Below are 18,937 nucleotides of genomic sequence, written 5' to 3' on the forward strand. Positions count from 1 at the left end.
TTGAATATCTAAACTTCTGCAGTACCAGGTGGATTTGCATAAAGAATTAATGAGTTTTCACTAGAGATGGAACTTGCTTTGAGAGGTCCTGCCTCGTGGAAGCTGTCACTACAGAAGTTGTCAAGTGCTTGGAGGTACTGAAGTAGCATGAGATGTCTGGTTAGACTTTGTCAGTACTGAACGAGTCTGGGTCACTTGTTGAGGTACCGAAAGTAGCACAGGCAGCTCTGTCAATACAGCCTTTCTGAAAGCCAAATCTTTAAAATCTCTGCTGATGTGGTTATGCTTAGGTGGTACTGAGGTATGCTCGGTACCACATGTCTTTGAAGAACTTGGAGTACCTTAGGAGCCTGTCTCTGATTTCTGAGGAAACAAAGGCTTTTTTGAAACAGACTCTTTATGAGGAGAACTATAACTTCTCTTCTTGGCGGCCTTCCCAGTACCCTCTGGTGTCTTTTGCCATGAAGCTCTGGGTGAACAAGGTGTAGAGGTTAATGGTCCACTAAACTTGCTTAGAGACTGATGTAGGGGGCAGGTATCTTGGCCTGGATCCAAGGCAAGGGCAAAGGAAGTGTTCCATCATAAGGAGCCTGAGCCTAATTTCCCTATATTTTTCTAGCTATGCTTTTAAAAGTTGAACAAATATTGCACTTGTGGGATATGCATGTCCCCCAGACAACAAATGCACTGGAAATGCCCACCACTGATTGGGATAGATTCCCAGCAGGTGAGGCAGTGCTTGAATCCTGGAGACCCTGCCATACCCTGGTTACAGTTGCCAAGGGGAAACTTGCAGGTAGGGAGGAGGGGAAGGGAAGGGATAAGGATTGGAAAAATAACCCTCAAATTAAGTAAAGAAATTAGAATATAATACTTAAAGTAGAAATCAATAACCACACTAAACACTAGAGGATGCTAAAGCTAAGCTTTGGGCAAAGCAGTGGGCATGACAGATGCTTCATCTCAGGCAGAGGCAGCTGTGAAGGAACTGGGAGTGGTTTGCTCCCATAACTCTATATAGCCTCAGTATGCGGCCTGAGGATGCCTGCAGCATATGTGAGGGCCAAACAAGTACAGCTACTGAAAATCTCTGATCAAAGGCACATGGGCTCACTGGAAGTGGAGCACCCACAGGGCCAGTACCTGAACAAGAAATGATGTTTTTTTAAATTTCCTGGATTTTTTTCCATTTTTAAGGCAGACTTTAAAAAGCTCTTTTAAATAAATACTCAGCTACAGTGGATATTGAAGGCTTCAGAATATTCTGCTATGATGTCTGTCACCAATATTCAGACATGAATACATGGATTTACTTGCTTAACCTGAGACAGTGTGTACTATGTACCTAGGAGACTGGATTGTGCTGACAATCTCAGGTATCAAAATAAAAATACACTGACAGTGGACACATAAGCAGCTAAATTAGGTGGATAAACTCCTGTATACAAACCCAATGGAAGAATAACATGGTGCTTAGTCATCCCATCAGTTGTATCTTTACATGTGATGGAACAAATAGACCCCATCTGCGTCTATTTGTTCCAGTTGGATGTCTGTCCATATTGTATGCTCCTTTGCATCCACTATTTTAACAATTAAGGGCTTTGCATCTAGATTTGTAGTTCAAACCCAGAATGATATCCAGGCAGAGAAGACTTAATTCAAGTCTAACTATACTCAGAGCATGTTGCAAGATGAACTTTTTTGTAAAAAACTTTCTTCCTAGAAAATACTGTCTTTTTAGTCATGCTCTGGCATATACTGAGCAAATGAAGATGGATTCAGACAGTTTAGAAACTTCAGGAGGGAAGACTACATCTAGGGACAGACTTTTAAAGGCCCTTTGGTGGAATTTTCAAAAGTGCAGTGAACCCCAGACCCCCTACTTACCATTTCTCAATCCGCTGCATAAAAAGGAATAGAACACATGCTGCTCCTTGTAGAGGGTTAAGATGGGCTTCTTCAGCTTGTGGGTGAGAACAGGTTGTCCTTGTAGGGATTCACAGATACTAAGGTCAGAAGGGACCATTATGGTCATCTAGTCAGACCTCCTGCACAACGCAGGCCACAGAATCTCACCCACCCACTCCTGCGGAAAAACCTCACCTATGTCTGAGCTATTGAAGTCCTCAAATCATGGCTGAAAGGCTTCAAGGAGCAGAGAATCCTCCAGCAAGTGACCTGTGCCCCATGCTACAGAGGAAGGCGAAAAACCTCCAGGGCCTCTTCCAATCTGCCCTGGAGGAAAATTCCTTCCCGACCCCAAATATGGCAATCAGCTAAACCCTGAGCATATGGGCAAGATTCAGCCAGATACCCAGGAAAGAATTTTCTGTAATAACTCAGATCCCACCCCATCTAAGGCTTTTCAGGTAAGGGGACAGAAAGAAACCTGGAGTGGGGAAGAGGAGTTCAAGGCCTCCCTCTCCATTTAATCTCTGTTCCACCCCATTCACAAATCTAACTATACTTACTACAGTACCTTGTTATCACCACATGCTGTGCCATCTCTCACTGAGCCAACATCCACCATGTCTATCCCAGCATGAAATTCTGTACCCCAACACAAGATATCATCAACTGGAGTTTGAACTATGGACCCAAGACTTTTCATTTGAGGTATTTTTTTAACGTTAACACACTGCAGTCTTCCACATAAGACATCCCTGAAAGAAAAGAAAAAAAAAACAACAACAACAGTTGCTTAAAGGTTTATATGAGATTTGAAGTATTCTGTGTGAGAGTTGTGGTGCCGTGTTGCTATTAGTGAGGCCTTGCCTAGAGTATGTGTCCAGTATTGGGAGCCACACTTTAAAAAAAGATATAGACAAATTGGAGAGTCCAGAGGAGAGCAACAAAAATGATAAAAGGTTTAAAAAGGATAGGTTAAAATAACTCGGTATGTTTAGCGCTAAGCACAGAAAGCTGCAGGGAGGTGGGAAAGGGGGACCTGAAAAATGTCTTCCAAAATGTTAAGGGCTGTTATACATGGAGAACAGCTGATCACTGTCCTCCATGTCCACTGAAGGTTGGACAAGAAGTAATGGGCTTAATCTCCAGCCAGGGAGATTTAGGTCAGCTATTAGGAAAAACTATAAATAGCGTCCTATCAAATTTATGGTCCATTTTGGTCAATTTCACAGTCATAGGATTTTAAAAATAGTAAATTTCATGATTTCAGCTATCTAAAATTTTATGGTGTTGTAATTGTAGGGGTCCTGATCCAAAAAGGACTTGTGGGTGAGGGAGGTTACAAGGGTATTTGTAGGGAGGGCTGCAGTACTGCTAGCCTTATTCCTGCACTGCTACAGGCGGCGGTGTTGCCTTCAGAGCCGAGCAGCTCAAGAGTGGTTGCTTCTGGCCGGGAGCCCAGCTTTGAAGGCAAAGCTGTTCCAGCAGCACTGCAGAAGTAAGGATGGTATGGCTTGTTATTGCCACCCATACTTCTGCATTGCTGCCTGCAGGGCCGGGCCCTCAGTCAGCAGCTGCCAGCCTCTGGCCACCCAGCTCTGAAGGCAGCTGAGCAGAATTAAGGGTGGCATGATATAGTATTGACACCTGCACTCCAGCGCTGCTGCTAGAAGGGCACCACCTTCAGAGCTGGTTACCCAGCCAACAGCCACTGCTCTCCAGCCACCCAGCTCTGAAGGCAGCACAAAAGTAAGGGTGGCAATACCACAACCCCCCTAAAATAACCTTGATACCCTTGTGCAACTCCCTATTGGGTCAGGACCCCCAAATTCAGAAATGCTGGTCTCCCCCATAAAATCTGTGTAATATAGGATAAAAAGCACACAAAAGACCAGATTTCATGGTCTGTGATGCATTTTTCATGGCCGTGAATTTGGTAGGGCCTTAACAATAAAGGTAGTCTAGCACTGGAATAGGCTTCCAAGGGACGTTGTAGATTCCCTGTCATTGAAGGCTTTTAAGAACCAGTTACGCAAACACCTGTCTGGGATGGTCTAGGTTTACTTGGCCCTGCATCAACATGGGTGGGTGGATTAGATGACCTCCCAAGGTCCGTTCCAGCCCAACATTTCTATGATTCTAAGCAATCTTTTTGAATGATGTGGCCAGCTGGGGAATCAGAGGTTAAAAGTACGGTAAGAGGAAGCAGAAGGCATGGAAGCAAGTTTTCATGGGGAAAAGGAAGGGGTTTGAAGAGTCATTTAAGAAATAGAGCCTAGAGTCTTGGACAGCAGCCAACTTCTCCTGCAACCCTGATCCTGCTTGCTACAAACCAGCACTGCAACCCTGATCCTGCTTGCTACAAACCAGCACTTCAACCCTTTCTGCTCCTCATAGCTCAGAGAAGGTGCAGTGTAGGAGGTCATTCATCTTTACTGTTGACAGGAAGAGGAGGATGAGGAGTAGGTTGTGGCAGCAGCACCATCTGCCTGGTGATTGTATTACCCACTGGTCATAACTCCCAAAGGAAAGTCCTGCAGGTGCCAAACTCAGACCTACTGAGGAATCATGGTTGATTCACCATACCCAAGACCTGGTTGAAGAGTGGGAGAACCTTAGGCAAGGGGAACGTGCTCAGAGACACCAGAGAGGGGTCTGTGGTGGAGATACCCATTTTTGTCTTGATATTGAAGTATTAAATTATTCTTACAATATAAATTAATTACAAAACTTATTTACATCTTTCCTGAATATTAAGATACATCTACAAGTCTGTTGTAACCAGGATGCTTGGCGAATAGGACAATACATGTTATGTTTTTAGTTAGTTATGTTATGAGGTGCTCAAGCTAATCAAAGGAATTCCAAGATGCTTCTGCTTTCTGTCATCCTGGGGATAAGTCCCCCAGTGTCAAGGGAGATAAGACCATATTTATGATTCCCAAGAGGGTATATACAAACTCAGTAAAGCTGCATTTTGAATTTCATTTTGCTTTAACTTTCTATGCCAATTTCTTACTATTTTTTTGGTTATAGATGTAAACATGGTTGTTGTGATGGGTGCTCTCTATAGAATATTTGATAGGAGTTTTAATTCTGAAAACAGCAACTGGTAGACACCATTTGGTGTAAAAAGCAACTAAGTAAAAATAATGTCTTATCAACACCAGGACACATATGCCTGATATAAGATTATCAGATTGGTACAGATATAAATCCTTATCTCAAGAAAGCAAACACTGTAGAGAAGATATTTTAGGAAAACGTGGTCATGTAACAGAATGTGAGGATGTTCTTTATTCAGGAGATTCTATGGAGGAATGTAGGGATGTGCTCTCTAAGCATAAAGTGAACCCTTCCCTTCTCTTTTTTCAAAGAAAAGCCTTTAAAAAAACATGTATAGTTAGAAAAAAAGTTATAAACCTTTTGTTTAATTTTTATACATTGAAATGGCAAACAGCTTTCTGAAATGCGTGCTTGTAAATATGTTATCTAAATGCAAAGCTTCTAATATAATTTCCTAATATCATTGCTATGTCAATGGTAAAATGTTGTATGTACCAGTATGGAATAATATAAACTACTAAACTGATTAATACAAGAAGCCATTTAAAGTATAGAATATTTATATTAGTGGGGGATTACTTAATTATTTAACAATACATAAGCAACTCCCTCACCCAACTCGGGAAAACAAAAAATAAAGAATCAACAACTTCTTTAATAACTATATAAACTACAGATGCTCTTTAAACATTATTGCATGTTCAAGAGACTGTTTAGAGAACTAAACTTTTAAAGAACGAGAGCATTAAAAATCTGTTTTTTTCAAAAAGACCTATGTCCTCTTGAATTCTAATAAAACTGAAGGACTAGCTCAGGACTGGATAAAAAGAAAGAATTAAAACTCCAAAAATGATCTAGTACTCTTTTGCCACAGAAGAACAATGCCAATTAGAAGCATATGCATTATTCATTCATTAAGCAGGCTGCATATTTAGAAGCTGACGGTTTCACGAAAATCAACACTAGAAGGCATGGAGCCAGTGAAAGGAGGACAAGTGGCCAACTTTAAATATAAACAAGATTGAAAGAGATGTATTTTCCTATAGTTTCATGACAATAGGAAGAAGAGTATAAAAAACTCAGAAGTGAGCACCCATCACTCTCACAGCCACTGCTATGACACATAACACTTATCAATTCATCCTGTCTATCTCTACAAACAAGGTGCTACAGATACATAAGAAGAACAAAAACTATCACCAGAGCAGCCACATGAAAACCTCCCTAAGGACAACAAAGGAGGAGAGGTGAGAGGAAGTTAATGAGAGCGCTGTCAATGGATTAGATTTAAAAACTCTTGTCATTGGTTATTGTGATATTGAAATGCTTTTGTAATTAAAGATGTTAATGGTTTCTCCTTTTAGGTACCAAATGGTTAGACCCTATATTCCTGGAGAAAATACCAATTATTGGTAACAGAAAAAGTGGGGATTTAATTGGATTTAAGATTCTTAAAATTCTTTAGTTGGCCTGTTTTAAGACATTTCCTTAAATGACTTCTTCTAAGTAATTTCAAGATTTTGAGTTCACTGATTGAGTTACGAGATTGTTTACTATGCTCAGTTACAAACTGTATGTTATTCCTGGTAACCAACAGAACTCCCCTTTCCTGAAACAAAATTATTTTGCCCATTGTGAGAAAGCAAAGTGAGATGGAGCAAGAGAGCTGCCCTGTGGGAGACATGAAGTCTGGAACAGGCTTGCTAAGTGAGTCTACCAGAGATATCTGGCACAGGGAAGGAACCTTAAGCAGCTGATTCCTTATAGGAGAACTCAAGCAGTCCTGGGGGAAGGAGGATGGACAGATTGACTCTGAGAAGCTGCAAGGGAGTCAGTTTGGCCAGGGCAGGACTGGGCAGATGCAAGCTGATGAGACTCTGGGAAGGAACCTTTTTCATTTGCTCAGGTTCTGAGGTAACAGGCACAACCTAGGATAGATTTTTGGGATTCTGTGACTGGGAAAATTCCTTTAAGTTTTCTGACTTTCACCCCAAGGGTGTCTGTGTTTATGAAACAGACTTTCATTAAAGTTTCTTGACTTCTTATTAAACTGCTAGGCCAGATCCTTTTGGAAGGGAAGGTGGTGGGGTTGAGTGGAGAGGAGACAGGTCACCCCTTCATTGCTCTTCTATATCCATTTATTAGCAGTCTTGTTTTCTAATGCTATGTTAACATTGGACTTGCAATAATTTTGGGAAACAATATCTCTTGTTAATTTAAGAGAAAAGCATCCCACAGGCAGTTCAGGAGAAGTAATCTTGAGGTTAGTGAGTTTGACTGCTTCTTTTTCAGGTTATTTAAAGTTACAGGATCAGTTGGAATTGTAAGAACATAAGAATGGCTATACTGGGTCAATCCAGCCCAGTATCCTGTCTGCCGACAGTGGCCAATGCCAGGTGCCCCAGAGGGAGTGAACCTAACAGGTAATGATCAAGTAATCTCTCTCCTGCAACCAGTCTCCACCCTCTGACAAACAGAGGCTAGGGACACCATTCCTACCCATCCTGGCTAATAGCCATTAATGGACTTAACCTCCATGAATTTATCCAGTTCTCTTTTAAACCCTGTTATAGTCCTAGCAAAGAAGAACTTCCTTTTATTTATTTTAAACCTGCTGCCCATGAATTTCATTTGGTGGCCCCTAGTTCTTATATTATGGGAACAAGTAAATACTTTTCCTTATTCACTTTCTCCACACCACTCATGATTTTATATACCTCTATCATATCCCCCCTTAGTCTCCTCTTTTCCAAGCTGTGTTTTGGGACTGCTTGATCTTTTGTTCCCGAGATCATTCTTGATCATCTTTGATTAGCCTCAATCAGCCTTGTAATCACCCTCCCACTGTGTGATTAACAAGGGGGTAGGGCTGACCTAGGAGAGGAGAAGGCCTTAAAAGACAGAGGCTAAGTGACCAAGGGGAGCTAGCAAACAGGAGAATTTGTAAGATTGAATCGTAATATAATCACCATGGTTAGGAAGGGCCACAATCGCCAGCACAAACAACTCTCCTGTGTCCTCCACCTGCAACTGTATCCAAACAGAGAACCTAACCATGGATGCCTCTACCCAGATCCTGGTGTGGATTTGCAGAGACAGTGGCTTGCATTTGCCACTCTCAGAAAGCCAGGTTGGGGGGACTGTCAAGTGTGAAAGGTGCCTGCTGGTGGAATCTCTCTGAAAGCAGGTGGAAGAGCTACAGGAGTAGGTGGCTAGGCTGAGGAGCATCCATGCCCATGAGGAATTCATTGAGAGTATTCATATGGAGACTTTCAAGGCTGAGAAACCTATCCAGCTAGAGAGGACTGTTGTCATGCCACTGGGGGAGGAGGATATGGCTCTGTCACAAATAAGTAAAAAAACACGGAGACCTGGGAGATGGGTCGGAATCTGGGGGAGCATGGGCCATTACAGCCGGGATAAGGAGAGAGGCTGTTCTAGATTTGATTTTGACAAACAGGGAGGAGCTGGTTGAGAATTTTGAAGTGGAAGGCAGCTTACATAAGAACGGCCATACTGGCTCAGACCAAAGGTCCATCCAGTCCAGTATCCTTTCTTTCCAGAGTGGCCAATACTAGGTGCCCCAGAGGGAAGGAACAGAACAGGTAATCATCAAGTGATCCATCCCCTGGATTCTTAGATGAAAGTGATCATGAAATGGTAGCGTTCATGATTTGAAGGAATGGTAGGAGGGAAAACAGCACAATAAAGGAGTTGATAGGTAAGATCAACTGGGAAACAAGTCTAAAGGGAAAAACAATTGAAAAGTTGGCAGTTTTTCAAAGAGACATTATTAAGGGCACAAGAGCAAACTATCCCACTGCTCAGGAAAGCAAAACAGACGATCTTAAGCACCGTGCAAAGGGTGAACAAACCCCATTGTTAACATCTGAAACAGCCCGCACGCTACAAATTTCACATGAGTCCTGAGAAGTGCAGACCAATTTTTAGACATTTCTTACCTACCCCATTTGAAGATTATGACAGCTAGAGTAATATAACCCTGTAGTGATTATGATTAGAAATAATATACAGTAGATACCCTATCCAACTCAAATCTCTCCCTTTATCATAATCCCAATTCAGAGCCAACTGTCATGTGAGCCTGAGAACAGAAGTTCTTTCTTCAGGAAGGAGTGGTCATAGTACAGGGGAGTACAGTGTATTCCTAGTACTTCCTAATCCCAAATAAGGACTGAGGTCTTTGTTTTGTAATAGACCCAAAGAAAATCAATTTCTTTACCTTGGCTCAACCAGGAGACCTTCAATCATCTGAAACACAAAAGAGTCCTACAAAAAGTGGAAACTGGGTCACATTACAAAGGATTAATATAAACAAATGAGACATGCATGTAGGGATAAAATTAGAAAAAACAATGCACAAAATGAGATTAAAGAGTAATACATGAGAAGCAAGAAAAAGACCAAGGACTGGGTAGGCCTGTTACTCAATGACGGTGGGGGGAACAACAGAAAATGTGGAAATGGCAGAAGTGCTAAATGACTTTTTTGTTTCAGTTTTCACCAAAAAGGCTAGTAGCAATTAGACATCTAACATAGTGAATGCCAGTGAAAATGAGGTATGATCAGAGGCTAAAATAAGGAAGGAAGATGTTGAAAATTACTTAGACAAGTTAGATGTCTTCAAGTCAGCAGATCCTGATGAAATACATCATGGAATTCCCAAGGAGCTTACTGAGTAGATATCTGAGCCAATAGTGATTATCTCTGAAAAGCCATGGAAGATGGGAGAGATACCAGAGGACTGGAAAAATGCAAATATAGTGCCCATCTATAGAAAGGAAAATAAGAACAACTGGGGAATTACTGACCTGTCAGTTTAACTTCATTACCCGGAAAGATAATGGAACAAATAAGCAAGCACTCAATTTGCAAACATGTAGAAGATAATAAGGTGATAAGTAACAGTCAACATGGATTTTTCAAGAACAAATCAAGTCAAACCAACCAAATATCTTTCTCTGACAGGGTAACAAGCCTTGTGGATGGGGGGGAAGGGGTAGATGTGGTATATCTTGACTTTAGTAAGGCTTTTAATATGGTCTTGCATGACATTCTGATACACAAACTAGGGAAATACAATTTAGATGCAGCTACTATAAAGGCAGGTGCATAACTGGTTGTATAACCATTCTCAGAAGTTAGTTATCAGTGGTTCACAGACAAGCTGGAAGGACATATCAAGTGGGGTCCTGAAGGGATCACTTCTAGAACCGGTTCTGTTCAAGATCATCAATGCTTTAGATAATGGCATGGAGAGTACACTTATAAAGTTTGTGGATGATACCAAGCTGGGAAGGGTTGAAACTGCTTTTGAGGGCAGCATTAAAATTCAAAATCATCTGGACAAACTTAGAGAAATGGTTTGAGGTAAATAGGATGAAACTGAATAAGGACAAATGCAAAGTACTCCACTTAGGAAGGAACCATCAGTTGCACACATACAAAATGGGAAATGACTGCCTAGGAAGGAGTACTGTGGAAAGGGATCTGGGGATCATAGTGGATCACAAGCTAAATATGAGCCATCATAGAATATCAGGGTTGGAAGGGACCTCTGGAAGCCATCTAGTCCAACCCCCTGCCCAGATCAGGACCAATCCCAACTAAATCATCCCAGCCAGGGCTTTGTCAAGCCTGACCTTAAAAACTGCTAAGGAAGGGGATTCCACCACCTCCCTAGGTAACGCATTCTAGTGTTTCACCACCCTCCTAGTGAAAAATTTTTTCCTAATATCCAACCTAAACCTCCCCCACTGCAACTTGAGACCATTACTCCTTGTCCTGTCATCTGCTATCACTGAGAATAGTCTAGATCCATCCTCTTTGGATCCACCTTTCAGGTAGTTAAAAGCAGCTATCAAATCCCCCCTCATTCTTCTCTTCCGTAGACTAAACAATCCCAGTTTCCTCAGCCTCTCCTCATAACTCATGTGTTCCAGTCCCCTAATCATTTTTGTTGCCCTTTGCTGGACTCTCTCCAATTTATCCACATCCTTCTTGTAGTGTGGGCCCAAAACTGGACACAGTACTCCAGATGAGGCCTCACCAATGTCGAATAGAGGGGAACGCTCACCCTGCTCCAGTTTGGAAGGGGTTAAAAACAGCCCTGGGAAATGTACCGGAATCAGGACAGTGCTGGGGAAGGGCAAGAGGAGCTGGGGAGCTCTAGCCTAGCAATGCCCCGGGCTGAAGCCTTGTTAAGGCCTAAGAAGGTACTGGGACTGCAGAGATGTAGCCTGGGGATAGGCAGAGGCAGCTGGTCCAACCCCCTCGCCAATGGTGAGTGGCCATTACAGACTGCAATGTGCCCCAGGGAGAGAGGGCTAGAGGAGGACTGGCAGTAGCCAATGAGGCAAGGCTGGTATAGGGGGTTGGGGTTCCCCTGGGAAGGGAGACCAGAGTGTGGGGGCCCTGCTGTGGGGCAGCACCCCAAGGGAAGGGGCACCAGGGTCTGGGAGGGACATGGGGCCTGCGGCAGGCAAGACACCAGCCAGCAGGAGGCGCTCTGATGCTGGAAGTGAGCTAATTCCTGGACGACCAGCAGGAGGTGCTGCAGCGGTGAGTCTGCGATTTGCTACACAGGCTTTTATTTACAGTGGTTTCTTCTTAGTACATTTTCCAATGGATCAGAGACATCAATATTTATATAAAACTTACTTGTCTTGACATTTATTGTAAGTAAGTCCATCTCCACCACAGTTGCCACACCGGTCACCTTCAGTATTCACTGCTTTGAAACAACTCAGTGGGGCCAGATGTGCTGCTGCAAAGGTGGGGAAAGAACAAGGTAAATGACAAGACAGAAATAAAGCACACAATGCATTGCACTAATTCCTCCAATCATTTCAAGGGGTTAAGGGGAAACTGAAGTTATTCACCTGTAACCAGAGTTCTTTGGAATGGACTCTGCATATTCACTCATGGGAGGCACCCCTAGTGCAGATGTGATGGTGGAACCGTTAGGTAGCAGTGCCTGTTGGAACTCTCACATCCTCTCCTACCCTTGCCCTCACTGTTCCTGGATTTTCTGAGGGCAAGGCTATAAATGGGGGCATGGCACTTCACCCATCTCACTTGCACTGCCTCCTCCAAGTCCCAGGTTGTACTTAGGACTCCAAGGAAGAGGGAAGGCGGGTTCAGAGTGCAAATATGCAGAATACATCTTCAAGAATTCTGGTTACAGGTTCTGTAACCTCTATTTCTTCAAGTATCCTCTGTATATTCCTAGCCTTGGGACAGCGTGACAAGCAGTAATCCCTTTAGATGAAGGTGAGTCCTACAATGAAAGGGAGACTGAAGTACTGCCCTGCCAAATTCTTCTGTATCCAATCTGGATGCAGAATCCAAAGAATAGGGGTTTGTAAAATGTTTGCAAAGAGCTCACCATTGCAGCACTAGAGATCTGTGTAAAAGGAATATTTCTAAGGCATACCATTGAAGCTGCCTTGGTCCTAGTGGACTATGTCCGAATACTCTCCAGAATAGAGTCTGATGCTAAAGTATAGGTCTCATGAAAGCACAGACCAACCAATTTTGAGAATGCAGGAGACTAAAACACTTTTCTTTTTGTTATCAGGATAGGAAATGAATAGATTATGGCACAATCTGAATCATTTAGCCCTACTGAAATAATAAACTAAAGGACTATTGGGCACCTAAAGAAAGAAGCATGTTTTCTCCTGCACAGGTGTGGCCTTGTAAAAAGCAGTGGTGAGTCAATTGACAGATAAAGGTAAAATTCAGTCACCACATTAGGGATGGGAATGTAGCCCTCCTCTATCCTTATGAAAAACAGTGAATGGTGGGGCAGCCGTGAGGACCTGTAATTCACACACTCTTCTAGCAGATGTGATGGATTAGCTAAGCAAGAGACTTCAACCCCCATCAGCCCTTCACACTACATTTCCCTTTCTTCTGGACAGCAGCCACATGACAAACCAGGAGCTGTAGAAAAGAAACCCCAGGAACTGTATGCAGAGCAACATGTGGAACAGGTTGTGACTGCTGAATGCTACAGCTGGGTGCAGGTCTGTATGGGATTCATGGGGCAATGGAAGAAAGCTAGTTCAGAGGGCCCCAATGAGAGAAACTAACCGAGCCTGGTCTAGAAACTCACAAGAGCTTATTTTCTTCAACAGAGACTAGACTGGAGAAGGCACCACAGGCACTAGTCCTGAAGAGCCCTGATTTTCAATAGGACTGTCCCAACCCCCTATTGCGGACTTTGAACTGTAACTGTGAAGCCTCTATACCTAGGGGATTTGCAGACTTTCCCTCCCGTGCCAGCCCTAGTGCATTACCCTTTCACTTAACCATTGGGACCTGCCAGGGCTATCATCTACAAGGCTTAGCTGCTGAAGCACCTACAGCACTTGTTTCTAAATTGCTGTACACCAGGCATGCTCCTATTTCCTTAGGGATTTAATGTACTCCAGCACAGAGCAACCCCAGTAATTACACAGATGTTAATGCTATCTCACTTGCTGCAATAAAGGATTTACTCCGCAGCAAGAGAGCTTTAGATTAGCTATTAGGAAATACTTTCTAACTAGAAGGTTATTTAAGCTCTGGAATAGGCTTCCAAGGGAGGCTGTGGAAGCCCCATCACTGAGAGGCTTTTAGAACAGGTTGGACAAACACTTGTCAGGGATGGTCTATTTACTTGGTCCTGACTCAGTGCCTGGGGCAGGACTTGACCTCTCAAGGTCTCTTCCAGCTCTACATTTCTGTGATTCTTTGATAAAAGCTGTTTTAACTGGAGTTAAAATAAACCCCATTCTGCTATTGGCTCAAATGGAACCTTCATTAGTTACTGGAGGTTCCATGCTGGTTAAGGGTCTTTAATGTGTATGAAGATTTACTGAACTCTTTTATAAAGGTCTCAGAGTAACAGCCGTGTTAGTCTGTATTCGTAAAAAGAAAAGGAGTACTTGTGGCACCTTAGAGACTAACCAGTTTATCTCTAAGGTGCCACAAGTACTCCTTTTCTTTTTATAAAGGTCTTAACTGTGTTCTGCGTGAATACAGACTTGTTATCTATGAGAGAGTGGTATACCAATATAGCTGCTAGATGGACATTAACAGCTGATAAAAAAAAAGATCTGAAAGTTTCAGCCGTAGCAGTAATTCTAAGAAAAATAGGACATGAACCAGTAGAGAGCAAGATTGTTCTAATTCTATCAAATCTTGGCCACAATGGAGCCACTAGAATTACTTTGGCTCTGTCCCATTTTATCATTTTTACTACCTTGTGGATGAGAAATGTGGAGGAAAGAATACAGAAGACGACCTTGCTGCCAGTTTATCAGAAATGTGTCTGAGCTAGATTGGCTGTCTCTTCCTGCTCTTGAGGAAGATCTGGAGCATTTTGCCTTGTTGCAATGAGATCCACATGCAGATGATCCCCGCAAGTTGGAGATCTTCTGTATCACTGAGGTGTTCAGTGACCAGTCCTGGAGTTCTATTGCATTTCTGCTCAGTTGGTCCGCAATACTGTTGCACTCCCCTCCAAGGTGTATCAATACAGGAGAGATCTTCTGTTGAATGCACCACTGCCCCGCATCCACTGCTGCTCTGCATAGATGTGTGGAATATGTACATCCTTGCTTGTTTATATAATACATCACTTTCCTTGATTGCAGCTGGCCTATGTTGTCCTTGAAAAGCTGCACTAAGTTCAAATATAAGTGAGGCAGAAAAGATTTGAGAGCCCAGCATATTGCTCTGAGTTCTAGCACGCTGATGTCTAGTTTATGTTCCTGGGAGTTCCAGTGGCCACAAATTGACAATGTGAGCTCCCCTGCCCAGGTTGGATATAGTTGAGGTTATTGTTGTTGATTCTGCTGGACAGCTGAAAACTACTCTCTTCATCTTGAGACACTCCATCATGAGAGAGGCAGGGTCACACTCCTTGTTATGATCAATATTAGAGACATATCTAAAATAGGTCTGTATTTTTGTCAGTCATTGCTGAATAGACCACATTTCCAGCTGGGTATGTTTTACCTGCACAGCTGAGTCTGAGGCCCATTAATCTGAGCAAGAAGATGACTTTGACATCGTGCAGCAAGGCCATGGCTGATTGAATCTTCACCACTGTTTCTTCTGGCAAGAAGGCTGTGCTGATATAGGACTCCAAGATTGATACCCACAAGGCAGTGAGCAAACTGGGAGAAGTCCCTAATATTCTTAGACCTACTTCCCTAAATACAAAGCACATGTTGGATATGGCTCCTGTAGTAGGAAGAGATCCTGAGACTCTGGAGGGTAGGGATAGGGTCCAGAGTGACCTAGACAAACTGGAAGATTGGTCCAAAAGAAATCTGATGAGGTTCAACAAGGACAAGTGCAGAGTCCTGCACTTAGGACGGAAGAATCCCATGCACCGCTACAGCCTCGGGACCAACTGGCTAAGCAGCAGTTCTGCAGAAAAGGACCTGGGAATTACAGTGGATGAGAAGCTGGATATGAGTCAGCAGTGTGCCCTTGTTGCCAAGAAGGCCAAAGGCATATTGGGCTGCATTAGTAGGAGCACTGCCACCAGATCGAGGGAAGTGATTATTCCCCTCTATTCAGCACCTGTGAGGCCACACCTGGAGTATTGCATCCAGTTTTGGTTCCCCCCCCCACCACTACAGAAGGGACATGGAAAAATTGGAGAGAGTCCAGCGGAGGGCAACAAAAATTATTAGGGGGCTGGGGCACTTAGAATCATACAATATCAGGGTTGGAAGGGAACTCAGGAGGTCATCTAGTCCAATCCCCTGCTCAAAGTAGGACCAGTCCCCAACTAAATCATCCCAGCCACGGCTTTGTCAAGCCTGACCTGAAAGACCTTAAGGTGGGGGAGGTCTAGGTTGGATATTAGGAAACACTATTTCACTAGGAGGGTGGTGAAGCACTGGAATGGGTTACCAAGGGAGGTGGTAGAATCTCCATCCTTAGAGGTTTTTAAGGACTGGCTTGACAAAGCCTTGGCTGGGATGATTTAGATGGGGATTGGTCCTGCTTTGACCAGGGGATTGGACTAGATGACCTCCTGAGGTCTCTTCCAACCCTAATCTTCTATGATTCTATAAGCCCTTGTATCAGAAGCCCGGTATAAGGCAGGACCTGCTCACAGAATCTGTCAAGAACAGGGCTGATATTGTAGAAATACACATTCCTAAGAAGTGCTAAGCACAGAGTACTCACGCAAAGACATCCCGATATTAAGTGGTACCAGAACATCCAGATATCAAGGATGGTATAAAAACATTCCCCAAGGATAACAGGAACACACTGACCCCTCCTCAATGATAAGGTCTGGATGATAGTACACAATAAAGATGTTTTGATCGAATCAACATGTAAGGTGATAGTTAATAACTAGCCATGTCAGGGGGCAGTAACTTTGTCAGAGGGGCAGTATTTGTTTGTATTGGGGTATAAAGATGTATCTCAGAGGGAGTATCTTTGGCCAGCGTAGGGGGCAGTGGAAAGTCCTGCCACTGACTGAGCTGCGTCCCTTGTCCAGGCATATATGTTTTAGTATCCTTGTAGAGTCTGCTAGGTGCTATTACTGTGCTTTGTCAACAATAAACCTGACTGGGTGCCTTCGTGCCTTAATGGATCTTGTGGTCATTGGGCGGTTCGCTCGAGGTATCCTGTGCCAGCTGTCTGCACAGAGCTGGGGCAGCACACAGGGAGAACACAAGATGAACAGACCATTACCTAGTACCTCCGTGTTCTTGGGGAACCAGGGCACAGTACCCAGCCTGTCTGACTCACAAAAGACCTCCCCCCCGCAGCCTCTGCTTGAACCAAAACCGATCAGAAGAAAAACTTACAAAAGGCAGTGGGAGACACACCTAAACCCCTCCGGACTAGGGTGAAAAGATTAAGGAAACTCCCCTAGCCTCATTTGCATCAAAGATGGAACAGGGAGGCATCTCCATTAGCCTACAGAATGGAGAACAGAGATTCTAAAGCAAGAACCACACAGAATTCTGGGACCAGAAAAGCAGGGAATCACTGCATGATGGGGGGATCTCTGCTCTAGATGTTAATGAGCCTATGCCTGCACACACCCAGCTTAGGAGTTATCAGACCAATTCTAGTAATAAATCTTTTATTGGTATCTAAAATAGTGAAGCTCCCTAATTGCATTGTGAGCTCCCTCCAAGGAACACTGCCCATAGTCAGAAATGATCAGCTCCCATTGTCTAGCCTGAACAGAACAACTTTGGCATATCCCCTTGAGCCATCAGTTTACACATGAACAAATCTAGTGTTCTCCCTTGAACCATTGTTTGTCTACAAAAAACCCTACCTATGCTCAAATAAGTGTTCTGATGCCTGGATCAAAATCTGTATCAGTTCCACTGGAACTTGAGCTTCTCCTGACTGATCATGCTGGGGACTCTGTCTGGTGTGCTGGAGACAGGCAATCAGCTACTACCACCATCTGGGACCCCGATCGAGTCAAGCTTCACGGAGTAGTGAGAACCCAGCTCTCTCGCTCTCTCTCTAAGTATAGGCTTCTGACCCTGACTTGTGAGATCAGTTATAATTTTCTAAACCTGAATTTTATAATCAAGTTTAAGTTAGATTTAATATTATAAATGTTTTGTTTGGCTCCCCTCTGGTTATTACCTGGCAACAAATAACTTTCGTGATTAAGCTGGTTGCTTCTCTCTCTCTTCCCCTCTGTGGGTGTTTTTTGGTTTCCTCATTCGTTCTGCAGCAACGCTCCTTGTACCTAAGCTAAAAGATCCCTACAGTGCCCAAAAATCCTGTGGGGTTTGCTCATCAAGTGGGTTACTATCAGAACAATTGTAGCATGAGAAGTGGGGATAGGGACGTATTAAACCTGGGACATATGAGGGTGACAGCTTGGAGGTGTGGTTCAACCCAGCCTACTGAATCCAGGGACGTATAAGGGGTCAGCTTGGGAGTGCTGATTAACCCAGTCCTCTCAGATGTGCTCCGTTAATGTGTGTGTGTTCGTCTGATTCTGGAGCTGGAAGAACCCAGCCCTGGGGAACCTAGGTCCTGCAGGAGAGCTCCACTGGGAGGGACTTGCAGCAGGAAGAAGTAGAGCTCCATATGAGAACACAAGTGACACAAGCAGTACATTGATAGAAGTACAGAACCCCCCACCCCCAAGAAGAGTAACCCTAATAAATGAGCATACCCCAAAGTATGGGGCAAAGCTCGTAATAAGACACACATGCAGACAAACATCTATGACCATCTAACCACACTGGTGACTCTCGACTACTGATCTGGTAAATAAGCAAGCTGTCCTCTGTAGAAATCATGATCTAACATAACAGAAAACCATGATCTAGGGAACCCCCTTACCCCCTCCCTGAAAAATCCCCTCTAGACTTTATTCTGATCACACTAACACACTCAGTACGATGTTACAGGCTGCCACCCTCAAGGCTCTGCAGCTGCGCTGCCCTCAGCTCCCTGTTGTTGCTTGCGATCATTTATTCAGATTTACGCGAGGTCTTCAATGGAGGTGCTGCGGCAGCACAGCTGCAGCACTTCAGTGTAGACACGGAGTACAGTGATAGGAGGGGTTGTCCCATTGCTGTAGTTAATTCACCTCTGAGAGACACAGTACGTAAGTCAACAGAAGAATTCCTCCATTCATCTAGTGCCCTCTATAGTGGGAGGTAGGTTGATTTAACAACATTGCTCAGGGATGTGGATTCTTCACACCGCATGTGTCATAGCTGGGTTCACCTAATGTTTTAGTGTAGAGCTGGCCCCAGGATCTGGAAACAGGGAAACCTCCTTTTTGGGGGGTCATTTTGGCTCCTTTTACAACATAAAAATGATATTATGAGGCAAGTTAGAGAGTGTCTCAGACAGTTGTTGCTGGAATGTCTAGCAGCTGGCTTGGTCCTGAAGTGCTTTGATGTTGCACTGCTTTTGCTTAGTCTTT

The 18,937-nt window shown here is 43.6% G+C and overlaps 1 protein-coding gene across 1 annotated transcript in view; it reads right to left on the reverse strand.

The window, feature by feature from the left end:
* The window catches only part of LOC114021338 (disintegrin and metalloproteinase domain-containing protein 20), a 155,503-nt gene that overhangs the window by 46,849 nt on the left and 89,717 nt on the right, over positions 1-18,937 (reverse strand). Inside the window, exons 15-16 of the mRNA XM_043527319.1 lie at positions 11,659-11,764; positions 2,483-2,666 (exon numbers count right to left, since the gene is read on the reverse strand). Coding sequence (XP_043383254.1) covers positions 2,483-2,666; positions 11,659-11,764 — 290 coding nt within the window. The remainder of the gene's footprint in view (positions 1-2,482; positions 2,667-11,658; positions 11,765-18,937) is intronic.

The sequence above is a fragment of the Chelonia mydas genome, chromosome 1 (genome assembly GCF_015237465.2).
Source record: "Chelonia mydas isolate rCheMyd1 chromosome 1, rCheMyd1.pri.v2, whole genome shotgun sequence".
NCBI lineage: Eukaryota > Metazoa > Chordata > Testudines > Cheloniidae > Chelonia > Chelonia mydas.